Here is a 27,917-nt window from a genome sequence, read left to right as displayed (position 1 = left end):
GAGCACAACTTGTCTAATCTCGCATACAATTTCTGTGATATAAGTATGGTTAACTATTATTATTGCTCAATTTAAAGGTGAAGAAATTGAGTCTCAGTGAAGCCAGGTGACTTATTCAGGTTCACAAAGTTTTTTTTTTTTTTTTTTTGAGACGGAGTCTCGCTCTGTCACACAGGTTGGAGTGCAGTGGCGCGATCTCAGCTTACTGCAAGCTCCACCTCCCAGGTTCATGCCATTCTCCTGCCTCAGCCTCCCAAGTAGCTGAGACTACAGGTGCCCACCACCTTGCCTGGCTAGTTTTTTGTATTTTTTAGTAGAAACAGGGTTTCAACGTGTTAGCCAGGATGGCAGGTTCACAAAGTTTCTTAGTGACTTAGTTTCTTAGAGACAAAGTTTCTTAGAACCAAAGGTTGAAGGCTATTTCCTCAAACCATAGTTGTTCCCACCTCACCTAACACGACCCTGTCCACTACAGCACCATTATTATTTACCTATTATTATCAGGAGTACACATTTTGAGCACAGAAACAAACAGACAAAGAAAGGTATTCGCTTTCCCCAAAGATTGAATGCTTTGCTTAGGATTTAGAACAACCAGAGCTTTATACATTACATGGTCTCTCAATCATCTCACCAAGGTTCATAACCATGTCATAAAATAACAATTTACCTCATATTTGTATTTTCAGATGAACTTTCAAAAAATAAAATTGAAGAGAAAAATAATGAAATTGATGCCTATTTAAGTAACATATTTTTCAATTGAGAAATTTGAAAATTGAAAAATGAGAAATGTATACTTAGTTAACCTATATTTTTTATTTTATTCACCAAAGGCTGAGAAGTGAAAGTAGTTGGTAATTTGTGTCTCAGGAAAGGCAAAGAGTGAGCAACTGTAGTTCATAAAGGAGTCAACGGCAGGGGTGGAGGGTCTGGCTCAGAAAGGCAGCAGGTCTAGGTAAAGAAAGCATTAATATGTGGACATTAGAGCATGTGTCTGCAGTCAGACAGAATCAGTCTACGTGCAAATAAAGATCTGGACTCAGTCACAGAAGATAAATTGAGAAGAAAGCAAACATGTTTTCACTGAACCAATAGCTGTTGTTTTCCCCATATATGTAAACACAGCATTACCACTTAGGTCACTATCTTATGAATTTTGTAAATTGCAACCATCGTCACTGAAGTTTTATTTTTCTGCTGTGAAAGTTTAAGTCCAATGGGGATTCACTAAACAGTACAGCTTTACTTCTTTCCCAATAACTTGGTGGGTGGGCAGGGGGGCGGTGAGGAGAAAGAGCATCAGCGGCTGAACTGTGCCTCTTCAAAATTCATATGTCAAAGCTTTATTCCTGGTACCTCAGATTGTGAGTGTATTTAAGGACAGGGCATTTAAAGAGATGATTAAGTTAAAATGAGGCTTTTAGGGTGGATCCCGATCCAACCCATGGATGTGCTTAAAAGAAGGGAGAATTTGGACACACAAAGAGACACCAGGGATGCATGCATGTAGATCAAGGCGAGACCCTGTGAGGACACAGTGAGAAAATGGCCATCTGTAAGTCAAGGAGAGAGATGTCAGAAAGAACTAAACCTGCTGACACCTTGATCTCAGACCTTTACTTTCCAGAGCCTTGAGCAAACAAATTTCTGTTGTTTAAACCACCCAGTCTATAGCACTTTAGTACTTTAGGCAGCCCTAGCAAACTAGTATCAGGAGGAAAGTATGAATAAGTTCAAGATTAATCTTCAGAGATTTGCCTCCCTCCCTGATCACCCAGAGTTCTAGTAAAGCAAACTTCTTCAGGGCTGATAAATTCATTTACTAAAATGTAAAATGAAATACACTCCTTTTTTAGATTCAAAATCTGAGGCGAAAGGAATCAAGTTCTTACTGTAAAATTTTGTCCCGCAGCCAATATGGGCAAGATTTTTGTGTGTGTGTCTTGTTTTTTGTTCTGATATCTTATCTCTCCTCTCTATGATATAGCTGCCCCTACTCCACACCACCCAGTGATCCACGTTGAAAGTCCTGAATAAATTTACACGAGGATATTATAATCATCTCATGGTGGTCTCTCAAGAACAAATTAATCTCCAGACCCACCACTTGCCAGTGAATTTTAGAGAAGAAAAACAATGCATCTAGAGGAGCCAAAGAAGGAGAAAACAATTTAATTAATTCATCACCAAGGCCAAAGATATATAAATCTTATCATTTGATCTGTCAACCAACACTATGAATTATTCAACTCCCCGAATCTCAAGAAGGAAGGCGTAAAGTGGTTAGAAAGCAGCTGGCTGAGCAGAAGAAGGCACTCAATAGATCAAAGCAAAACAAGCCCCCAAGGCTGAAAAAACTTTGGGGGTGGATCCCTGGGATAAGGAATGAGCCCAAGAAAGACTCCAGGATCATGTGTCACAAGTGGGCCCACCACCACCACTTCTGCTAAGATGGTTTGAATAGGACTTTTATACCCCCTCCTTTTCACACACCCTGGTTTCTGAGCAAGAGTTCTTCCTGCAAATATATCGTGGTGTGTTCCCTTTTAAAACTGAGCTTTCCAAGAGTTCTATGTCCTCAACTAGTCCCCACAAATGTCTACAGAGGCAGGAAACTCTGCTGTTTTGTAGAGGATAACATTTAAGGTACATACAAAACCTTGAATTCTTAGAGAAATCTGCCTTTAAACTACAAATACTGAAGCATTTTTTAGGCAGACGTACATTGGAGGTTTTGTTTGTTTGTTTGTTTTCTGTTTTTTAGCAGAGACAGGGTTTTCCCACCTTGGCCAGGCAGGTCTCGAATTCTTGACCTCAGGTGATGCCCCCACCTCGGCCTCCCAAAGTGCTGGGATTACAGGTGTGAGCCACCGTGCCCAGCCACATTGGATTTCTTAAAGGTGAGAGAGAGGGAAAAAAGAAGGAAAAAAATATACAAAAGTCACTTATGTAATTAAAGTTTGGTAAACAAATATATTTTACTATTTATATATCTGTAATCACTAAACTACCTTGCACTTTGATTTAAAAAAATGATATTTACATATGGAAATAAAGCCAAAGATGAAAAAGAACCTGGAGGGATATTTTAAATAACAGGATAATGTAAACCTTTATTTTATAAAGGATATTTTGATTTTATATTAATTTGGCTTGGTATTTGGATCTCCACCCACTCCTTGCACTTTTTAAAATATGGAAGCATATATATATATATATATATATATATATATATATACATACACATGCTTTTGCAATTATTCCTAGCTGAACACCACAATGTCTTATTTGGTTCTGTATCTTCAGCAGTAGCACACAGCCTGGTGCAGAGTACGTGCTCAATGAGTATTGACTGAATGGTGAACAGAAGAGAGCATGAACATGGGGTGAGGACTCTAAGAGAATGGGGAAGGGCCTACTAGATTCCCATTAAGAAGAGGGTTAATCCCATCCTGAAACACAATCCTAATGTGAGACACTTTGCAGCACCCCAGATAAGTGTGGCCTTAGTCTCCCTAATTCACAAAGAACCCCAGCATCCTCTAGGCTGTCCCGGGATAAAGGCTTTAAGTAAATCTATAATATAAACAATTTTCTAAAGCTTGGAACCAAGCACAGGCAAAAGCGTAGGTAAAATATCAGCTATTTGGAGGATTTCTGTTTCTTCCATCTGTCTTAGCACGAATCCCTCTATAGGGCTGGATAGTGGGGAAAAGGGGTTGGAGCACCAACTGAGGAACAGCAGCTTTGAGGACTTTCGGTTCTCAGGAAATGGGCAAGAGGAGAGCAAGTGTAGTTAAAAAACCAACAATCTCTTAAGTCCAAAGAAGATTCTGGGACTCAAGGCTCTAGCTGTGTTTCATACCAAAATCAAGGGCATTTACTTCTTCACAGACAATAGAGAGTGCTGCCTTTAACTCTGGAATAAGACTGGCAGTAAATCATCAGTAACAACCATCAGTCTCTTGGTGCCATGCCTCCTACCACCTCCACCCAAATTATTTTTTAAAACAATTGCTGTTCGCTAGGTCTTTGTCTTGGACTAGGAAAAAGCAAGTTTACACCAAGTAAGAATGAGAAGTGCATTAGCAAAGCTCTGTGGGGTCTTCTGGTCCTTTTAGTTAGAGCTGCAAAGGGTCACAGCTTGGGTGCAGAATGGGAGCCAGAAGTAGGGATATTTTGTTGATTGCTGCTTCTCTTGATTTTATGCTCAAAAACACCAATTTAATATGCAAGGAGTCTACTTAATACAGACGCATTCACTCTCCAAGCCCCAAATCAATGAGTTGGGACTTCAGGATTGAAAGAGGATTCTGAAGAGTTGAATTCATTAGCTTTCTTATCTCAGCCATGCCAGACCCTGGAGTTCACTGTACTCTACAGCTCTGGTGGGTCTGAGGGCCTTTTCTGAAGTCTCTAGCCATTTACTTACTTTCTTCTTATTTTCCATCACACTGAATCTTATCAGATGTAGGTTAATGAGAAACCAGACTGGGGACCAGTCAAAAAGATTTAAAGGAGACTGAGGGACTGAGCAACCGATCCTGAAGAAATAAACTAAATAGAGGGTCATGTGTAACCTGTGCAAGTCTCAACCCCTTTATGAGAGAGAGAGAGAGAGAGAGAGACTGACTCTGACTTAGGGACCCTAGGGAAGTACTGCTCTGCAAATTCCATCACTTACTAGTACCTGCTGTAACTGTTTACATCCCGAACAAAAGACATCAAGACCCTGCCATCCATAACCTCTGATGCATAATCTTCCTCTCCCTGCTGATCATTTACAATAATTAGCAAAATTTAGCTAATTATCTCTGAGCATTTCCGTGTTTAATTATGGCTATTAGTAATAGTCTGTCTGCCTTCCCCTATCTCCACTCCCTTTTTTTTTTTTTTCTGTCTTACCCACTCCCCCCAGTCCCTCTCCCCCTTAGGAGCTAAGTTTCCATGTCAATGAAATTGCTTTTTTGGTGGTTGTGGCTCTTTTCTCTCCTAGGTTTGTTTGCTTCTTTCTTTTTTAAGGGAGCCAACACCAGACCCAGCAGGAGTCACAGAGAAAAGAGCCACCAGACCAAAATCAAGCAATCCCTTATTTTCACCATCCCCCTCCACCAACCTTACAAGCTGCGAGCTGCTTGACAACTCCATCAAATAAAATTTGAAGACAGAGTCAAAAGGAGCCAGAGTATGTGCTGGCATTTTCTCAATGTGCTTCCACTTACACTACAGACAGCACAGAGCGGAAGCCCAGGGCTAGGAGGCAGCAGGAAGAATCAACTTTCCGAATAGGGTCTGGATGTTATCAGTCTTCAAAATACAAGGGCAGGAACCCCCTAGTATGGTTCACGCTCCTGTTCCCTGGAGGGCTGCTCCTGCAGCCAGTCTGCGTTTGTGTGTGTCCTACTCTCCTTACCATCAGAGTGGAGTGCATAGTAAACAAATAAAGAAGCTCCTTTCTTTAGAAGGGTTTACTACAGCAAGCTCTTACCTTAGCTGCAGACATCGCCCTTTTAGAGGCAGCCGGCTAAGAGCTGAGTATCATTTTCAGAGCCATAGATCTCTTCCTTCAATAGCTATGTAAGGAGGGTTGTTTGGAGTAAAACACATCATACCTGTATTGTGTGAACAAGCCCATCTCTGCTACCTAAAAATGAAATAACATTTGCATACACGGGGAATTGAAGTTACTATCGTTTACACTTGGGTAAATTATAAATGAACTTAGCCTTATCTTACATATTGCTTCCTCACTGACAGCAATATTAGATGTGTAGTTTTAGAGATAGTTGCTTTTTCCACTAGACATGTGGACAAACATAAACCTGCCAAAATCAACACAAATGGCCACGGGTTGTTAATTATATTTTCTGCCTTCTTATATTCAGCTACTTTTCCCTGACCATTACCACACAGGCTACTTTATAACAGTTCAATCAACTTCAGGCTGAAAACCTGATTCCTGTTGTCAGCTGTTCCCACTCCACCCCCACTAGTTCCCAAGCAAGCCCACAGCAAAGAAGGGTGAAAGCAAGGTGAACGAATATTTCTCCAAGTACAGCATTGGGACTCACCTGGTAAGTTGCCTGTCTCTGTAGGGGTGGAGAGAGTAGAAGGTTTCAAAGAGAGTGTAGTGTCTGTGCATCTATGAATGAGGGAGCGAAGGAGAAAAGAAGCCTTTAGAGAAAAGTGGAGGTGGGGGTCGGGGGCTAGGGGCAGAAAACACTAACCTTTATGAGAAAGTAGAAATTTGCTTCCCTCATGGACATACCATGCTTTTCATCATTTTAAATTCTTTTTTTTTTTTTAAGTCTCGTCCCACCTTTGACACTACCTGCAAGGCGAGTGGGTTAAGGAATTGCTATGCCCCATTAGAAGGATAAAGAGCAGAGAGACCTACCGTGCCCTCCTCGAAGAGAAACAGGGGAGCGATAGATAGAAATAGGCACTGAGTGATGCTTGCTGCCATGGAAATGGTGCTCGTGCTGAGAGTGAGACCCCGGCGAGGATGAGGTGGAGGAGGAGGAAGCTACATTAGAAGAACTCCATACAGAACTGACGATACATCCCCAGAACAGGGACCAGATCCCAAGCGTCCAGGCCGGCCGGCGAGGAGGGCTCCGTCTCGCGTGGATTCTCAGGTGCATGGTCAACGCACGGGACCACTACAGATGGGCAGTTTGAATTCCAGCCAGTGAAGAGTAATGAAGTTCATGATGCCCAAGGGCCCATCATAGCAGGAGGAAGAGTTGCCAGAATTTGGGGAAGAGGGAAGCAATATGCGCTTTCAAGACAATGATGTTAGAAAAAAAAAAAAATACTACTTAAAGAAAAAAAAAAAGATAAAAGGCAAAGCCCCTTCTCTTTCCCGGGGCTGAAATTTAGGATGCCAGAGTCCTCCCAGGTATAGCAAACCTCCTAGGGAGCCCTGGCATGCCACGCATGTCAGGGGAAGACCGGCGCGGCTTCCTCCGGATCTCTAGGCACCGCGAGTCTGATGACTTAACTGCACACTCCTGGGAGCCACACAGGAAAGGTGGTAATGAAGGAAGAGAAGGAGGCAGCCCGAACCCCAAGTGGGTTCAGGTGAGTTTATCCCAACATCCAAGGAGTTTGAACATTTTTATTTTCCTGTTTCCACTTCCATGAGATGCAATGCAGAACTGCCAGGCAAAAGGGGGCTGCAGGTGGAAGAGTTCCTCGGGTGTTCCTGGGAGTCTCCGGGGAAGGGCGCGAGGCTTTTAACCCTGCACGTGCTGAACTAGCGCCACGGAGCAGCCGCCGGCTTCCTGGGTTTCCCAACTGGATGAAAGGCAGCAGCAGCAGCAGCCACCGCAGCCAGAGGAAGAGAACAAGAAGGACTGGAGGGAAAGAGGAGAGGAGGAGGAACCCGGTGCGGAGCAGCCACCCAAACCAACGTGGCACGGGGTGGAGGGAGGTGGGTGGGCGAAATCAGCGAGAGCGCAAGAGGAGGTCCCCGGCAGGCGGCAGAGGCGGCAGAGAGGCTGGCGGGCGCCTGCGAAGTGCGCGGACCAGGGAGGCACAGGTGAAGTGAAGCGAGGAGTTGGGGAGCCAAATTCACAAATGGGCAAGTCATATGCAAATAGCACACTCCCGAGAGCAAATCAGTGCAGCCCCAGCGCTCTGCCGAGGGACTGGCTGGCTCCAGAGGAAGGAGGGGCCAGAGCGACCCGGAATCCCGGCCCTCCCCATTCAAGCACAGGCTCGTATACACCCGCGCGAGCCTCCAGCACACGCCGCCCGCACTCCTCTCGCTCCCTCGGCTCCCGCCCCGCCGTGTGTGCGCGCGTGTGTAACACCGACAGACCGACACTGCACCTTCTTTATCACCCTTCCCCTGCTCCTCTCCCAGGCGCGTGTAACCAAACTCGGGCCATGAAGGCACCTTTTCGCAATTTGGGAGGAAAACTAAGGGCGGCGGCTAAGGCCGAAGTAGCTCCAAATGGAAATAAAAATAAACCCCTTGAGTCAGCGCGAGCGCTGGAGCTGCTTGCAGCACGCGCGCTCCTCCCCGCCTGGCGGTGGCTTGGGCGGCCACTCTCCAGGCGCGTGTGTCTCCCGGGGTTAAGATGCCCAGGGCCCTACCCGCAGGGCGAATGATGGGAATCTGAGCCCGGACTCCCAAAAGTGAAGGTGGAGTGGTGGCCCGGGTACTCCAAAGGGTGAAGGGCTCCGTGGTTGGCAGCCCTTCCGGAAGGTGGCTGCCACCCCCGGTGATGGAGAGGACACTATTGGGATTCAAAATCCAGAGGTTATCGTCCGCGCCTGTAGTCCTGATCAAAAAACTTGAGAACGGGAGAGGGCCTCGTCGGCTGGCTCAAAGAGAAGTGACTGGCCTGTCCGGAACCGGCTGCAGAAGGGCTGCCCTAGGTGGGTGAAGTCCCCTGGGCGCTGGGCATCAAAGACAGCACCGTGTTTACCTCAAACCTGAACACACAGGGGAAAGCCAGAGTGGTAGCACCTGTCCTCTGTCGTGGCCATCTGTGACTCCAGGAGGGGACTGACCCAAGGCTCTGCCAGGACACGGTAACACTGTGGACCAGGTGGCATCCACCCCTCCACTATGTCTGATGCGCAGGAAGGACAAACCCAACAAGGCTGCCCTCTCAGTCCAGGTCGTTGTCCACACAGGTCTTGCTAGCTTTGACTCCCTCCTACCATTCACCTTGGGTAAAAAGCCCATTACATTTGCAGGGAGGAAGGGGAGGTGAGTGAACAATACTTACTGCTTAAAATATATATATGTTGTATTTAGGAGGCTTTTTAAAAAGGAGCTTGTAGCACCTATTATATACTCCACTCTCATTTCAAACCCCCTGAGGATAAAGAACAAGGATTAAGACAGCCCTGTTCATCCTTGAGACACCCCAAGGAGATGTTGAGGAAATAGCATTATGTCTCTCTAACAGACAAAGATACCAAACCTATAGATAATTTGCCTTCAAGGTCATACATCAAGTCCATTTCAGAATTTATGGTAGTGAATTGGTATTCTGGTTCTGAAATTGGTATCCTCCAAAAGCTCCAAGCTGCTCATAGTAAATGATGCACAGTCACCCTAACTGCCCTGGCTCTCAGTTGTAAGAGTGATCCAGGATCCACAGCCTCCCAGGAAATGGCCCTCTGACAAGGTCTTCCATACCTTTGGGTGTGCCCGCACCCACAGTGTCTTAAACCAGGAGCATGTGCTCAGTGACACCACAGCAAGGGGAAGGGGTGGTTTATGGACATTCCATTGAAACCTCAGTTTCCTCCTCTGTAAAATGAGGGAAATGCCTCCCTCTCGAGCTTGTTGGGGTTTAAAATTAGAAAATACACAGTATGTGGCACAGCACCTGACAAACAGTGGCAATATTCTTTGTCAACTAGAAAAATAAGCTGAAGCTCTAAAATGGTGAAGTACAGGTTAAGTACATGGTTAGGATCTTATGCTATTAATGCTAGAAAAGCCAGAAAAAAAAATCTTAATACCTAAATATCCATGATAATTTCCCCTCAAGTCAACCACTCCTTCATTTAGTCCCCAGATGGATTTCCACTGCACTTTTGGCCTTAAGCGGCCTAGATGACTCTGCTTACCCCTAATGCTTCAGCTCCATCTCCTGCCACATGTCCCATTCCTTGCTACTCTTTAGTTCCCCAGGTCTTTCTGCTTTGATCATGGGAAGTTCTTTTCTCATCCCAAGGCCTTTATAGCATTGTTGACCCCTTCTGTCTGGAATGCTTTTCCCCAAGATTTTCATGTGATGGGTGCATTTCAAATGTCACCTCCTCAGAGACCCTCTCTGGTCCTCATCTAAAGTTGACCACCACCCCTGAAAGGCATCCCCTCCCATTACCTTTTTTTATTTCCTTGACAGCACTCTCCAATTCTGAAGTTATTTTATCTGTATATTTGTTCATAGTTATCTCCTTAAAATGGTCATAAACTCTCTGAGGGCTGAGTCTTTTTCATTTTCTCCCCTGTATTCTGTGTGTGTGGAACAATAGGTAGCACATAATAGGAGCTCAGTAAATACTTGCTGAATGAATGAACTCAGTGAATCAATTGACAATCTCATACTCACGTTTTCCTTAGGCCATTAATTTTGCTGATGCATTTGTCCCTCTTTAGCAATGTAAATCCCCAGAGACAAGCTTTTCCGGGGTTGATAAACCGACCACCTACCCACTTACTGTTTTCCTTTTTTTTTTTTTTTTTAAATTGGCACTGAGCATTGGAGACTGCTTTGACTTCATTCTGAGGATGTGTGGGAAGCTTAGATGGACTTTCCAATTAATTCTCTGCTGGGCAATAAAGGGAAAATAAATCCCTAATGCGGTACAAAATCTGGAAATGCTGCTGGTGCATCACAGCTGGAACTATTCATTTCACTTATCATACTTATAATTTATTTATTTAGTTTTTGCAAAATGTCAAAAGAAGTCACCATGAATTTCAGTAAGGGTGATTCCATCTGGGGACACAGTTAAAAACTGAGAAGAGTCTTCAGAGGACAAATGTTTAAGACAGGTCTATTTTACTTCTTCCACTACAAAGAGACAACCCCCAGTTATCCGAATAAACTGAATGTCCTTCTCCAATTTACCCCACTGTTAATTTTTTCATGTATTTCTTATCCCTCCTGCCCCTCCCTCTAGTTAACACGTTCCTATTTGGACTTCTTTTCTGAATCCCATTCTTTCTAGGTCTTTTAGAGCTTACATTAGTCAAACACATTAAATACATTTTTAAAGATGTTTAGTTGCAGTGATACTTTCTAAATACTGCCTGTAGCTAGAGTTTCAGCTGAAGGATTTGTCATCCCTTGTTCTACCATCAAAAGCTCTCCTCTTCCTCTTGAGTTGTCTTTTCTAGTGAGTCCCTTGAGTGACAACACTTGGGAATCAAGTGTACAGCTATAGGATGAAAACGAGAGTCCACTTTTAAGATAGAAAAGAAGAGAAATAGATTTAGAAACACTATGCTCACCCAGATTTCAAGTTGAAAAATATAAATAATTTCACAGGAACAACCACGCTTAGCTCCACTTGAATAACCCCCTCCACGGAATCCTAACCATACCCTTTGGATCCTGAAATTTCTAAATGGAATACAATTTTTAAAAACCCCTTGATTACTTCAGGCTTTAGAATTGGTATTATGAACCTTCTCCTCTTGCTGTTTAAATGTCCCTCACCCCGTCGTCACCCTGCTAGAGAATGTCCCAGTGTAAGGTATGAGCATCTTTACCCATCAGACCCTTTGTCTTGTGTTGGTCTGTGCCTCGGCTATGCGACAGTCTGGAGATTCTTTGGCTTCTAAAATAAGCCTTGTGATTGTATTTAAATGTGTCAGGCATCAGGAATCTAATGCAAAGTTGCTCTGTCCATCTGCTTGTTTTCTACAGTACTGTACATTTTATCTCTGCACAGGCCTCTCCTCACTTGTATAGACTCTGACTTGCCATTTTGCTGCCAGCAGGAGCTACCTGTCAAGTTGTTCTTCGCAAGCACATCTCATACGAACTGCACAGAAACAGGCAGACCAGAAAGCATCAGAGCCGCCTGTTTCTGTGTGAGCCCTAGGCTTTTAGGCGAACACCCTTTTATTCCAAATATGAAGAGTAGAGATCCTTACTTTCTATCTCTACAAAGGGCTCCAGAAGGCAATTTAGGAAGAGAAAAACAAACAACTAAACTCTCATAATGTGAAATGAAATAAAAGTCCTGAAAAAATACTGGGGACTGTTAACATGGCTATAAATACATCTAAGGGTTTCAGTGACACCATAAAACAGTTCAACTTTACTTTATTACATGTCAGTAGATTTATTTATAGCCACATAATTCATCCTTCTGCTTATTTATTTAAAAAAGCCATCCTACATAAAAGCAGATTTTGATTATATTTTCTATTTGGAGGTATAAAAGAGAAGCTTAATTTTTTAAGACATCACTTCTACAAGTATTTGATTAAAAAAAGACAATGGCATCCTTGTATAAATTTATAGTTTAGAGAATGTATATACTGCTTCTGCCTCTTTAACTTATCCTTCTAATAAACACCCATAGTTATCCCCTTGTCCTCCTTGTGGCTGAAATAGGGATATCAGGAGTTTGGATGTTGGAAAAAAAATTTTTTTAATCTCTTGAGTTTGAATAGTGTAGCTGAGACATTTACTGCAATGAATTGTATACACATTTCTTTAAGGATTAGAAAATATGAAATCTTCCTGTGAAAACCTTATTCAGCTTCCTTTGAACTCCAAATGAAGTTATTTTAATATAGCAACATTTTTTTTCTCTTTTATTCAAAGGCAGGGCTTAATGAGTTTCTCATAGAGAGATTTGGGCATTTACAACCTGTTTGTCTTCACTAAGCTTACATTGGATATCAGATCTCCACTAAGCTTAGATCAGCTATCAAAGGTCTAAACTTTGTATCCTCAGCACCATGGAAATCTCTATCCAGTTTTAGGAAATCAAATAAAATGAGTTATCATAATATGTTATCACAATAAAAGAAGGAATAATCTCATTTGTTTGTTTATAGGATAAAATATTAAAGATTTAGAGAATACTTTTTTTTTTTTTTTTTTTTGGTACAGGAGACTTTATTCAGAATCACTGCAATAGGTATGGGGACCATGGCAAAGGGTCTTGAAGTCTGGGAGAGACAGACTGGGCTCACCTGCCTGGAGGACACTTTGAGAGTGCATACAGATTTAGATCAGGCTCTGGTGCTCCACAGCCTAGGTTCAAATCCTGATTCTGCTTGTTACCTGCTGTGAAAACGTGGCCAAGATCTTAGCCTCTTTTTGTTTGTTTGTTTTTGTTTTGTTTTGTTTTGAGATGGAATCTCGCTCTGTCTCCAAGGTTGGAGTGCAGTGCGTGATCCCAGCTCACTGCAACCTCAGCCTCCCGGGTCCCAGTTCAAGCAATTCTCCTGCTTCTGCCTCCCGAGCAGCTGGGATTACAGGAATGTAATCCCATGCCCAGCTAATTTTTTTTTGTATTTTTAATAGAGACAGGGTTTCACCATGTTGGCCAGGCTGGTCTTGAATTCCTGACCTCGTGATCCACCTGCCTCGGCCTCTCAAAGTGCTGGGATTACAGGTGTGAGCCACCATGCCCAGCTCGAGCTTAGCCTCTTTGTAGTTTAGTTTCTTCATCTGTGAAATGGGAGTAATTATACCATCTATCTAATAGGTTTGTTATCAGGTTTAAAGTTAATACATGTAAATTGTCTAGAAATATATCTGACAAATAAAAATGATCAATAATAATAATTATTTTATTATTATTATTATTATTTTCTCTTGATGAGAGAAAAGTCTTTAGTTTAGAAGACTAAACAAGAAAATAGTCTTCTTTTCTTGTTTATATAAATCTCCAGGGCAGGGAGTAAACACCCTCCCTCCCATCCATAATTTTTTTTTTCCGACAGGGTCTTGCATTGGCACCCCGGCTGGAGTGCAATGGTGCGATCTCCGCTCACTGCAACCTCCGCCTCCCAGGTTCAAGCGATTCTCCTTTCTCATCCTCCCGAGTAGCTGGGATTACAGGCACCTGCCACCACGCCCAGCTAACTTTTTGTATTCTTAGTACAGATGGGGTTTCACTATGTTGGCCAGGCTGGTCTCAAACTCCTGACCTCATGATCTGCCCACCTTGGCCTCCCAAAGTGCTGGCATTACAGGCATGAGCCACTGCACCTGGCCCCCACCCATAATTTCAAAACACAAAATGCAAAATCTGTCTCACATGTTACCCAACTCATGGGATTCTCTTTGCCCATCTTCTGCAGAAAAAGAGGCAACTTCATCACATGCTTCTTATAAACGTCCTCCAAATCAACTCCAAAACAACGAAGCTCGTGATTGGTCCCAGAACCAGGTAGTGCAGGCTATGAAACCCCAGAATTGTTTTATAAGTAATTATTTGTCAGGGTAGGGTAGAACTTTCAAGATCCTAATCTTCTCTGGGATGTGAAAGGGCTCTCTAGTGACTTCTCTTTCCTATTTCTTTGATCCTTTATTTTCTCTTTCTTCTCTAGAATAAAAAATAAATTCTAATAATTAGCCTTCTTCCTAGAAAACATGCCTTCTAAATATTTTAAGAATTTCCATTGGATTTAAGCAGTATTTCATTATTATTCAACATTTTTTTAAGTTATTGTGACTGTACCTCCAAATTAGGTTCCACTCAGGATAGAAAGAAACGGCAGCCCCTGTCCTTCACTTTGGTGCATTGATTCATTTACTCCATGAACACTAAATTTATGCATACTATGAGCAAAGCACTGGGTGAAGTCCAGCAGGCCAAATAATGAAGAAGAGATTTCAGGCCTTAGGAAGTAAATAATCTAACAGGAGAAAAAAAAAAAAAACTTAAACCAAATTAGACCAGCCATAAATCCATTTAAATATACTGCTTCCCAATACAATGTGGTAAGTGCTAGAACAAAGGTATAAACAAAGCACACAGAGGAATAGAGAATGGAATTGATCTACAGCAGGGAGAGCAGGGACTATCAAAAAGGATTCATAGACAAGGTAACATGTGAACTGAGTGTTAAAAGACTAGAGTTCAAATCCTGGGTCCACTGGCTATGTGACCTTGAACAAGTTCCCTTCACCCTTCTGAGCCTGCTTCCTCAACTGTATAACTATGAATCATCTCTACCTCATGGAGTAGTTTTGAGGGTTTGAAAAGAAGTTATCTTGGAAGACAGCATTGCAAATTGATGTTCACTATTATGATGAACTTGATCTTGAATGATTTTAAATTGGCAAAGAAAGGGGAGTGTAAAGTAAGGAGATTATCAATGAGGGGTGGAATCATCCACAGGGAGTTTCCTAAAGGAGGCGAGCAAGCCCAGCGTTCACTTGGCACTTAAACCTTTAAAGCCTGAAGAGCTCCAAAATCGGTCAACTTTTTCTTCCAATGCCAAAGATAGGTATTCCATGGGATAAAGAAAGGTAAGGCAAGGCAGGAGAAGGGAAGGGAAGAGGAGAGGAGGGAAGGGAGAAAGGGAAGGGAAGGGCAGGGCAGGGAAAGGGAAGGGGAAGAAAGAAGAGGGGAGGAAAGGCGAAAAAAGGAGGCAGGAAAGGGGAAGGTAAGGGAGGGTAAGTGGAGGGGAGGGGAGGTGAGGGGAGGGGAGGGAAGGGAAGGGAAGGGAAGGGAAGGGAAGGGAAAGGAAGGGAAAGGAAGGGAAGGGAACGGAAGGGAAAGGAAGAGAAGGGAAGGGAAGGGAAGGGAAGGGAAAGAAAGAGGAGGGGAGAGAAGGGGAAAAATGGAAGGGGGAAGGAAAGAGAGGGGGAGGGGAGGGAAGGGAAGGGAAAGAAAGGGGAAGGGAAAGAAAGGGAAGGGGAAGGAAGAAGGAGAAAGGTAAGGGAGGGGAGGGGAGAAGGAGCGGGAATCTCATGTGTTAGAAGCCACATTCTTTATTTCCAAGGAAGCGGTTGCCATACTCAGAAATGTCAAATAAAGACCATATTTTCAGAAAAGTTTAATAATGGCATAGCCAGGAATTTTCCTGTGTTTAATTTATTCCATGTAGTTACTTTTCAGACACTAAAGTACTCATGAGATCCAATGTATGAGACTACCATTTAATTCTGGGAACATCCTAGTTCAAACATCACCTGACTCAAGTGTCTGTCTCACTCAACTATTCCATGAAAAGTACATCATCTAAGATAGACAGACAGAGATCTAAAATAAACGGTCACTTTCCTCTTGATACTATGTAGCATTAAATTCACTTAACAGAGAATTTGAGAGGAGAATAAGATGAATGTTCTCTGAACAGAAGGTACAAAGTGTTATTAAGCAGCCCCAGAAATGTTTGCAAGATGGGTAATAAGGGCATTTCTCAGTAGTATTGAGAATTTAGCACATTCCAAAACTGATGGCAAGGTGAGGTGGGAGATACTAAAATGTAAGTTTATGTCCTAGGTAGAAGAAACAAATTTTTCTTAAAATAGATGAAACAACATTATAACAATACTTTGGCATTGATGGTATCTATGTCTTTAAAACTTACTGCTTCCAATCTGGACAGGCAGAATTAGTTGTTCTTTCCTAGCTTCCTAAAGTACAGTTCTGTTTGCACTTGTCACATTCTGTTATTATCAGTTGATTTATATCCGGGTTCCCTACATGATTCATGAAATCATGAATTCTGAAATCATGTAGGGAATGAGGACCTAGTCCTAGAGCCAGACAGCTTAAATTCCAGGGCCGGACAGCTTAAGTCCAAAATCTCTGCTCAATCGTTTCCTTGGACAAGTTACCTAGCCTCCGAAAACTCTTTTTCTCACAGGCAAAATGAAAATGACAATATTCCTCATCTCCAATTGAGCACAGTTTTAGGCCCATAGGAGACGCTTAATGGATATTTGTGCAATACTATCGAGATATATTGAATAACTACAGGGGAGAATATTTCTTCTGTGTATGTGTATGTGGTGGGGGAACCTCCAAAATATGCAATTATCTCATAAGGAATCACTTTCCAACATTTGGAGCCACAGTAAAATCAAGGATGCACTGCAAGGCAGTGAGTTCCCCATCACAGTATGCTCAAGTGAGAGATGCCTGTTAGGGACCCTGAAGCAAGAGGATGGAGTATATAACCTCTAAGTTATCTTTCACATTTTAGATTATATGACACATCATTAAAATTGTTTTCCCTTTGCTTTTTACTTCTGAATTTACTTAAATGTCGTCCCTGGCCTTATTTTGAGGCTCAAACCCAATGCCTGGATGCTGCAAATATTCTAACACACTTCTGTTTGTTAAAACCTCATACATTGAAGTGAGGAATCTTAAACTTCTGTAAAATGAATCCAAGACCAAGCAGCATTGTTGTACTAGAACTTCATTTTTTATTCCTGCATGCAATACAAGTTGTCTGTAGACTTATTAACAATTTTGTGTTTCTATTTTAAATACCAAACATTTTTTTTTCCCCACTAGCAACACCTACACAGCTACTGTTTCTGTGATCTGAGAGGGCATTTTCCTTTGGTGAAAAGCTCATGGGTACGGGAAGAACATGCTGGCTTGCTTGCTTACCCTATTGTTCCTTACCTCGTCAGCATGGAACCATGGTGGGCTAAAGATAAATAAAAATGAATCACTTTAAATAAAGACGTGTAGCCTGAGAACCTTGGGACAGACAGCAGAACTGCTTTGCTCCGTCTAACCAACACAAGGCCATCTCTCCTCAGTAGCTGGTAAGATAAAGAAGGATGTTAGCTATTTAGGAGATACCTAGGAAAAACTCAGATACAGAAGAGAATGACTTGTTTAGTATCATATGCCATATGAATGTCAGAATAGCTGGGATTTTCTTCTAGAGTGAGGCATGCATAGCTCCTACAGTATCATAAACTTCAGTAGAAAATAAGAAAAATAGGGCTGGGCACGGTGGCTCACGCCTGTAATCCCAGCACTTTGGGAGGCTGAGGTGGGTGGATCACAAGGTCAGGAGATCAAGACAATCCTGGCTAACATGGTGAAACTCTGTCTCTACTAAAAATACAAAAAATCAGCCGGGCATGGTGGCGGGTGCCTGTGATCCCAGCTACTTGGGAGGCTGAAGCAGGAAAATGGCCTGAACCCAGGGGGCGGAGCTTGCAGTGAGCCCAGATCGCGCCACTGCACTCCAGCCTGGGTGACAGAGCGAGACTCTGTCTCAAAAAAATAATAATAATAAAATAAAATAAGAAAAATAAAAATTTAGTAAGAAGACAGTCCACCATGAGAGAGAGTTAATAACCACAACAATGGTGGAATAAGGGGTCAAATAATGTGATGTAATAGAACAATCTGAAATACATTGCCAAAATAAATATGGTTGAAATGATTAAACAAAGGAATTCTAGAAACTGCAGAAGAAAAATAAAGGTAATAATAATAACCAATACTTGATTAATGTTTATAAGCTATATATTATTATAAGTATCTCTATTTTACAATTGGAGAAAATGAGGCACAGATTGTGATTTGTCTATAGTCACACAGCCAGGAGGTGCCAGAGCCAGTATCTGAACCCAAACCACTGATCTACTGTGTTTACAGTCTAAATTGTTTTACTATTCTGTTGCTAAATCCTTTTGCAATTTATGTGTGCAGTTCTAAGTCATACCTTAAGAGGCTGATGCTTTCTTTCTGCTTTCTCTTTGCCCTTTTTCTAGAATGCGGATGAGATGATGAGCCAACTTTGGCCATGTGGACATACCACATGTTTTCTACTGGTTAACATTTGCTGAACTGATAGATCACCCAATGTGCTATGGCTGAGCAACAAGAAAAGGCAACCTGGATCTGGAGGTGACCTAGAGAAGCAGAACTACCATACTGTCAAACAAATATTCTAACTAATATGCTTGAAACATGTTAACCAGAAGAAAACAAATATGGAAATATTATTGCCAGACAAAATAGACTTTACATCTAAAAACATCATTATATCCTGAAGAAAAACAATTAACTAGATCAGCTGTAACAGTCCTGATCTGCATGCACCTAATAACATAACCTCAAAATACATAAAGCACATAATGATAGACTGAAAAATAAGACAAATCTGTGATTTAAAAAACCCACTAAAATGTATGTTCCATGGGAGTAGATGTTTTTGTTTCTTCAATCACTGTTGATTTTTCAGAACCTAGAACAATGCTTAGAAAAAGTGTTTACCATTTGTTGAATAAATTTACCATATCCTTCTTAAAACTCATAAGCTGGAAAAAGGTAGCAAGGCTATACCTAATTTAAATAGCATAACTAACAGTCCAGAAATAATGGACATATCTGAAATAAAACTATTTGAGAGCCCTATTCTTTTAAGAATATATGGAACATAATGCAGAAAGTCCATATACTGAAGAATCAACAATAACATACCATATCTTCAGTCCACAATGTCATACCAGTCTAAGTCAATTACAATTTAAAAATACTCCCAATAGTTGTGATAAAAAATTAAATGATCTCAGCTGGGTGTGGTAGCTTACCCAGCACTTTGGGAGGTCAAGTCAGGGGGATCACTTGAGGCTAGGAGTTCGAGACCAGCCTGGCCAACATGGTGAAACCTCATCTCTACTAAAAATACAAAACTTAGCTGGGTATGGTGGTGCATGCCTGTAATCCCAGCTACTAGGGAAGCTGAGGCATGAGAATGCTTGAGCATGGGAGACGGAGGTTGCAGTGAGCCAAGATTGCACCACTGCACTCCAGCCTGGGAAATAGAGGCTCTGTCTCAAAAAAAACAAAAAATTAAATGATCTCTCATTTTATCATTGAAATGAGGTGCTATCTTTCTCTTAACTATAAATTTATGTGTGTTTAGAAAATAATTCTATGTCCTTAATTATCACTACCTGTATATAAGAGAATATTAAAGCAATGCTTTTAGAAAGAGAACTGTGATCAAATTATTCTCTCTCATTCTCTCCTTTTGTTTTTCTATATGCTTATAACAGGTCACCCAACACACATGTCAACATGCCTACTTTGAAATAAAACAAATGACATACAAATGATAGTCGGTGTTGACTACTGAATAATAATTAGTTTACATATCTTTTATGTCCTCCTGTGCAATACTTATAGACAACTTTCAATTATATATATGATAATTAAGTGATGACCAAAACATTTGTATTAGATATTAATATTTATTACATGGTACTTGAGCAATTTACAATTTAGAGATTAAAAATATTTTGTGTTACCTATCTAAAAATGGGAACTGCAACCTGGGGTTACATTAAATTAGTTGATGATCCATAATTCATTCCATATTCAGATAACTTACAGTTGTTCATATAATTTGTTGGAGTCTTAGGAGATATGGACAAATAGGTTTGCTTTTTGTGTTCCCGTCACAAAACCAAAGGTTTCTTAATCTCAGAAGTTTCTCCCTTCCCTTTGGATGTCAGAGTGAGTCCCCAGAACATTTATGCCATTCTTGTTACTAGTTGATGGCTAGAGATGTACATTTCCTGATACTCCACTCTTCACTCCCAAACCCAAGACCTTGACAAAATCAATTATACTTTGGAAATGTACTGCCAAGCCTGGGAACTAAATGCCGGAAAAATGCATCTGATGCTCTTTGGGTTTTGATCCTCTCAAAGTGAAAATCCTGGAAACATTATCCCAAAAGAGAACTTTGATATGATCAATAACATCAGTCCCAATAATGAGCATAAAGCTTACCTCTAAGAGAAAGAAGAGAAAGCATATATATATATACCTTTATAACCAGAGAAAATTAGAAGGCTTTTGAAAAGTCATGAAAAAATATCATACTTTTGTTTCTTTAAACCAGGTTTTGAAGTAATACAGAAAGGACTCTATTATGTATGATTTCCAATAGTTTAATATCTCATGGTTGAGACATATTTTAATCATACTTTAGGAATCAAAAATAACTGGATTTTAGTCCCTGGGTCAAACCTTAATTGCCAGATATTAGGCAACTCGCTTAACCACTGACTCTCTCCCTATAGATTCCCAGGTGCCTTTTAAAAATTTTAAATTTTGTAATAGAAACAGGGGCTAAAGAGCTACACAGCTTTGGAATAATAACACCTGCTGGTATGTTTGTGCCTACTATTTATTTTTCCTGTCCCACGTCTCTCCTGCCTTGCTTGGCCAACCACCTACCTGTTAATTTCAAGCAAATGAATATAGATGACAAAGTATTTATTGTAGATTCCCTAGGAATAAAGAAGATAATTCACAAGGGAGGGGTGGTAGAAGAGAGATGGGAAGGCAGAAGTCCTCAGCAGGCATATATCTTAGCCCAATTCAGGTGGAGAGAAAGCCATTTCATCTAAGGGAGTGTTGTGTGGGAGTAAAACATCACAGAGGGAGTCATTGTGCCTGATAGATGTAATTTCCTAAAATGTATACTTTGTCGGTGTACAGAAGATGAATAGAGAGAAAGGTCAGTACACGCAAAGCAAAAAGGATGAAGGGACAGTGTACTATTGGGTGGTGCTATACATTCTTGGTGGGTCTATAACACCACTAACTCACAGGCTTGACTCATTGCTGAATAGACTACACAGTCATTGAATCGTGGTGAGGCTTTTAAGAATAAGAACATCCAGCAATACGTAAATCTTCTTCTTCAACATTTCTCTTCTTTAGCTACCATTGGCACTAGGGGAACTGGGGGTGAGGTGTAGAATGGTTGTTACTTCGGGAATTACTCAGAAGGTGGTGGTTACTATATGTGGCACTGGGGGAGCAATAATAAATAAATAAATAAAAATGACAAGAAACTCTTGGCCTTTTCTTCTCAGCCCCTAATCCTCCATTATAGTTAAAGAAAAATCGGGAAAACAAAAAAACAACAGCAATCCCTAATTCCCCGTACCCTCACTTACCAGATGTGAAAGACATTTTTGGTTGCTTGATTTATGTTACACGATGATTACTTGCAGGACCCAAAGAAAAACAAAAACTAAGAACATTTATAGGTTATTAAAATTTTTTCCTTCTTAACTCATTCTTTGTCCTAGTATATACAACATTTGGCCAATTAACTTAAAAGTTAATTTATTTTATACAACATCAAGTTAGACTTTTAAGTATATGTATATATACACATACACATACATATATATTAAATATATACGTGTGTGTGTACGTGTATATATGTAATACTAAATAAACCTCTGTAACACTTTCCCCTTGAGTAAGAACAGTAGCAGATACATTCTGGTTATTTATCATAAATTCCCATTTAGAAAAGTAGCACATTTCATTCTAATTTTTGATAGACTTATTTGCATGTAGAAGGGATCTGAATGATGTTTTGCTTTTTCTAGTTACTCTCTGCAATGTGTTTATCAGTTTGGGATTTGTTACAGACTGAATTGTGTTCTCTGAAAATTCCTGTGCTGAATTTGGAGATACAACCTTGAAAGAGGTAATTAAGGTTAAATGAGGTCATAAGGGTGAGGCAGTAATCTAATATACTGGTGTCCTTATAAGAAGGTAAAGAAACACTCGGAGTTTGGGGACACACACACACACACACACACTCACATCATGTAAACACACAGAGAAGGCAGCCATCTGCAAGCCAAGGAGAGAGGAGATCTCAGAAGAAGCCTAACTTTGTGACACCTTAAACTTGGACTTCCAGCCTCTAAAACTGTGAGAAAATGAATTTCTGTAGTTGGCCAGGCACGATGGCTCATGCCTGTAATCCCAGCACTTTGGGAGGTCAAGGCAGGCAGATCACTTGAGGTCAGGAGTTTGAGACCAGCCTGGCCAACATGGTGAAACCCTGTCTCTACTAAAAATATAAAAATTAGCCAGGCATGGTGGTGGGCTCCTGTAACCCCAGCTACCTGGGAGGCTCAGATGGGAGAAGCACTTGAACCTGGGAGGCAGAAGTTGCAGTGAGCCAAGTGAGCCACCATTGTACTCTAGCCTGGGCAACAGAGCAAGATCCTGTCTCAAAAATAAATAAATAAATAAATAAATAAATAAATAAATAATACATTTCTATTGTTTAAGCCATACTTTCTGTAGTATTTTGTAAAGACGGCCTAACCAGATTAGTATAGGGTTGTTGGTAATAATAATGACATTTCTGGAATTGAAGAAATTCAGATCCAGAAAGAATCTTAAAGCTCATCTGGCACAAGAGTTCTTAGCTTGGAGTTCAAGGTACTGCTATAAAGAGAGTCACTTCTTTGCCCACCTCCAAGGAGGTGTCATTTACATCACAGTCTGTGAATTGTGCCCCCTGGAATTGTGTAGTGCATAATATCTATGGTAGGATAAGATAAAAACTCCTTTCCAAAACTATATTCAATTTAGTCTGGGTGTGCATTTTTTTGCTGAAAAAAAGTCCAAAGATTTCTTTATATTTTTAAAGAACTTCGTGACCCAGAAAAGTTTAAGAACCATTTATTACTTCATTTATTACCATTTATTATCTTTCATTAAGAACCATTTATTACCTCCCTCATTTTACAGAGGAGAAATTCAAATCCTAGAAAGGCATAGTGCTCAAAGATGGATAGAAACAAGTAAAAATAAGATCCAGATCTCCCACCTCCCAATTTGATGATTAACATGTTCCTGTTTGTCTCTGGTTACTAATGAATGAGATAAACACACACACTTTTACCAAAGTACCAAAACATGTTTTCCCTGGATTTTATTATTTCACCTGAGCTCAGCTAGGGCAAAGGGATGTCTTCCTATTTTTCAAAGTGTAAAGATATGAACATAATACTTAAAATTCAGCATATTCATTTAAATAGTAAGATTGGTAATCTTTTAAAAGAAGTATGCCAATATTTGCCTAGTCTGTTATATATATGTGGTATTCTGTGGCTGACAACACGGAGATTTCTGTACATATGGTGATTAAAAGAATTCCATTAAAGGATGTTGTTCAAGACCCAAAATTATAGCTTTGAAGTTGCTATAAATCTTAATATAAAGTCTGCGTGTTCTTCACTTGAGGAATGGTCAAGAGGTAGTGAGTGCCTCAAATTCCATTTTCCTGGTAGTTTATCATTAAGACTGAGGTCAAACAAACAGGCCACAGACAGCATACATGCACACACCCATACTTCAAGTGTGAAATCCCTTAACCTCCAGCTGTAGACATCCAGCAGATTCAATCCTAGCAGTAGTCAGATACATAGGCCCTAAAAGATGATAAAATAGAGGCTGAAAGCCACCCACCTCCTCCTTCGCTTTGTACCTATCAGTGTTGCTATACACCCAGGAGCCATCCACTTTCTCCAGGTTTCTGTGAATGTCCATAGCCATTTGCCTTCCCTGAAATGCAGAACTCTCTCTTTGCTTTGAAGGCCCTGTATATGTGCAGCACTTAGAACAGTGGCTGCCTCCTTATACACATTTGTCTTCTCCCCAAATTCCTGAAACATAAATACGCATTTCAATATTTTAATAGAAGCATTATGCTTTTGACAAGTATTTGGGAAAATGATTCTTCTTCTCCTTGTTATTCTTCTTCTTCCTCCTCCTCCTCTCTCCTTCCTTTCTCCTTCCTCCTCCTCTTTCCTCTTCCTCCTTTCTCCTTCCTCCTCCTATTCCTTCTCTTCCTCCTTTCTCTTTCCTCCTCCTCCTACTCCTCCTCCTCCTTTCTCCTTCCTCCTCCTACTCCTTCTCCTCCTTTCTCCCTCCTTCCTCCTCCTCCTTCCTCTTTCTCTTTCTCTTCTCCTTTTCCTTCTTCCTTCTCCTCCTTTCTCCTTCCTCTTCCTCCTTCTTCTCCTTCTCCCTCTTTCTCTTCCTCTTCTCCTTCTTCTTCCTTCTCATGCTTCTCTTCCTCTTCCTCTCCGTCTTTTTTTCTAGTATCTCAGAATTTGGGGATCAGAGAGCAGTCCCAACCTCAGCATCCATTCTTCAGGGGTTCACTTGCATGGGAAGAAATGTGAGGATTGGGCACTTCATTTTTCCTTTTGAAAGAAGTTGTGGGCAAGAGGGGCCCAAGAGATTGTTTCATGAAATTCAGACTAACCCTGTCTTTCATACTGGTTTTAAACAATGTTGAGTGTGTAAACATTGTATAAATGTGGAGCATTCCAAGCCCCCACATTTCCTCTAAAAATTTCCTTTCCTGTGTTTCCTTTCTCTGATGCCTTGGATACCCTGAAGTATAATCTGAGCTCCAAGAACATGCTTCCTTCTTTATTCCCACCACATTAGCATCTGAGGGTCATACGACAGGCCAGGTAGTATTTGAGCTAGAGGAGAAGCAAGAAGTGGGAAAAATCTCCTTGCCAACTAGCCCCAAACTGCCAAATTCTCAAAGTCCCAGAGCCCCTCCTCAGTACCCTCTCCCATCCTCACTCCTTCTATCCCACAAGAGCCACAACTTACCAGCAGGTTTGCAGTCTCATTAGAGGCCAAGATAATATGTGCAGAGTGCTAAAGAAGAAAGTTTATTTGGGAAGGTAAATTGTTATTTCACATCCCCTGTAATCTATGGGCATGTTGTCATCTCCCCACTCCCACCGCATCACACACACACACACACACGAAAATACACACACATACACACACACACACACACACGGCACTTTTCTTATCTCTGGGCTTTCATCTCACCCACCATTTTCCCAGACTGGACTTATGCTTCCATTCCCTACTTATGTGAGGCAGTTAGCATCCTCAGGTCTAGCTTAACTGCCTCCTCTTCCATGAGACGCCCCCTCATCTTCAAGTAGAAAAATCTCTCCTTCTCTGTGCGCTTTCTGCATCTCTAGTCTGGAACTGAACAGATATGTTCCATGAATGCAAATCTGCATATGTCCCTTTCTCCTTCCCTTACAGGAGATCTTGCCTGTGGCAAACACATCTCATTCAACTTTGCTCACTTTTCTGGCACATACCGGATTGGGTGCTCAACAAAGTGTGTTGAATTGAATTGAATTATGTTTTGCTTCTATTCTTTGTTAACCCTCAAAGTCCACTCCTTCAGCTTTCATTTTTTCTCCCTGTGTCCCCCAATTCCCACTGCTCCCATTATTCCCTTCACATAAATCTCACCCTCCTCCTCACCCCTTCTCAGCACATCAAGTCCAGCACCTCACCATGTCCTTTTCCAGCTGGAGCCCCTTTCTTATCTTTGAATCTCCTCTCAATGTTTGCCATGACCCTGGATTAAGAACTAACTAGACTAGGATCTTTGCAGACAGCAAGTGGGTGCTTGGTTAGCCAAGATCTTGTTATCAAATCTGTAATGGTGAAAAATACGTTGTTGGTATCCTAACCTAAAGTTCCAAATACATACCCTTTTAGAAAGCATTTCCTATGTGACCAGGTACTTGACTATAGCATCTCTTGACTAGGACATTGGGAACATTGTAGGTTAGTAGGTGTTTGAGTTCTGGAAAGAGAATATACCATTTCTCCGGAAAATATAATCTGAGCTCTGGGAATTTATAAAGTAACTTTGAGAATACAACCCTTTCGGAAACTGAGGGCTGCTTGCTCTTCTGTTATGTTGTGGGTGGCAAGTGGGGTGGTGGTGTGACTATGATATTGGGCTTTCTATTTCTGTAATGTGGCAAGGATGCTGAGGAATTCAGCCCCCAAACTGAGAAGTGCAGAACAGCACCAGATACGAAATCATACAGAGACAACATACACCTATGTTGTGGGTGGCTGTGCGGGTGGGGGTGAGGGATCTGTCAAAAGTACTCCCCAACACAAGCCTCTCTGTTTTCTGGTTTAGCCCAGTTCTGTGGGCCTTAAATGGGAGAGAGTTTTTCTTTTTCTTTTTTTTTGTAAGATTATTCATTTCATTTTCACTGTTGTATTAAGGATAGATCATACTTTCTACCTGCTAGCACCCCAAGACGTGTCTGCCTTTTCAAAAATTCTTAAAACACTACTCTGTTTTAGCTAGAGTCTTATAAAATAAAATTTATAGATATGTATATGTTTTAAATACGTAAGATATATGTATTTGTGTATGAGAGAACATGACTCCCATCTTGCTAAGGTAATAATAAAGTAGATACATATTTTTACATATCAAAAATATTAGACAAGTATGAAATAGAAAAGAAATTTGCAAGACTTGAGAAAATTTCAAGAAAACATATGACCAGGATCATTCCATAGTTCAAATTCATCAGCTCTACTTTGTCAGCAATTATGCCCTGGTACAATTGAGTGAATGGCATTCGAGTCCTGCACACGATGGACGGTAAAGGGAAAGGTGAAGGAGACAGAACAGGAGAAATGAGATTGATTTCCTAACTTTCTTACCAATATCCAACCTTCCCATGTAATGCGCTGAAGATAGTTCATGGTCCATGTAGATGACCCCAGAATATCAATCTTGGACTCAGTCTTCATTCCACATTATGACTCAACGTTGAAACAGTAAAGCTAAGTGTGTGTGCGTATGTGTGTGTGTGTGTACGTGTATAAAACTATATATAAAAACTATATATATAACTATATATAGATAACTATATATGTTATATATAACTATATATACATACAAGTATAGATAGATAACTATATATACATATAGCTATATATAGATAACTATGTATATGTAGGTACATACATATATATACACACACACACTTATATAACTAAAACCTTATTCTATGGATGCTAGAACCACATTGATGTTCCCTGCAGAGAAGGGTTTTAGAAAAACACTAGAGAAACTACAAATGCTGACAACAGAACAAGCTTTACATTTGAAAATCAGAAGTTTTCTGTATGAGATCATGTGAAACAGAAGGTAGGAAAAAAAGGTTGGAAGGTAGAGCTTAGAAGAAAGACCAACGCCTCCTCTTTCATAGCTGTAAACACCAGATAAGGAAGTCTACTTCTTTTGACACACAATGTTCTTTATTTAACACCATGAACAAAAGCTCACAGTTTTCCTTGCCCTACCAAGGGACAAACTAAGATGGGATGCTGGGACCATTTTACAAGTGGTCACATGGTGGTTACACAGGTTGCAATTCTCCCCTTTATAGCTGCCTCTTATCTTTTTTTTGCAAGTGTCTCAACCTGGGATGCCTGCAGAAGAATCCAGAAAAGAAAAAGTGAGGAAAAAAATAAAACCCATGACCACAGTGTCTCTCAAAGTCTGTTTGAAGGACATCTGATCCCACTGTGTTTGACACAACCAAACCTATCTCTACTTTGTTCTATTCCTCAAAAGGTCCATGGAAGTTGAAGGAAAAGACAAAGTTTCATTTCTAGAAAAGCGACCTTCACTTAATCACATACTCTTCTTTTCTCTGCCTACCTGGTTCTCCCAGAGGTAAGTGTTTTATCTAAGTATCTGTTTTAGAAGAGACACTAGGAGGAATTGAGCATAATGTTATCTCCCACTAGAAAGGAAGTGTTTGTAACTTAAG

General features: G+C 41.0%; 1 protein-coding gene across 50 annotated transcripts in view; it reads right to left on the bottom strand.

The window, feature by feature from the left end:
* Positions 1-27,917, bottom strand: part of NRXN3 (neurexin 3) — a 1,719,470-nt gene that overhangs the window by 576,558 nt on the left and 1,114,995 nt on the right. For 3 of the 50 annotated variants that reach the window (XM_005561933.5, XM_005561934.4, XM_045397614.2), the window contains exon 1: positions 6,401-7,558. The exons of the other annotated variants lie outside the window; for them this stretch is intronic. In XM_005561933.5, the coding sequence (XP_005561990.1) occupies positions 6,401-6,647 (247 nt within the window). In that variant the 5' untranslated portion in view covers positions 6,648-7,558. Of the gene's footprint in view, positions 1-6,400; positions 7,559-27,917 lie in introns of those variants that run through there. 50 annotated transcript variants of the gene reach the window in all.

Source organism: Macaca fascicularis, chromosome 7 (assembly GCF_037993035.2).
Source record: "Macaca fascicularis isolate 582-1 chromosome 7, T2T-MFA8v1.1".
Lineage (NCBI taxonomy): Eukaryota > Metazoa > Chordata > Mammalia > Primates > Cercopithecidae > Macaca > Macaca fascicularis.
This window is presented reverse-complemented; position numbering and strand designations above follow the sequence as displayed.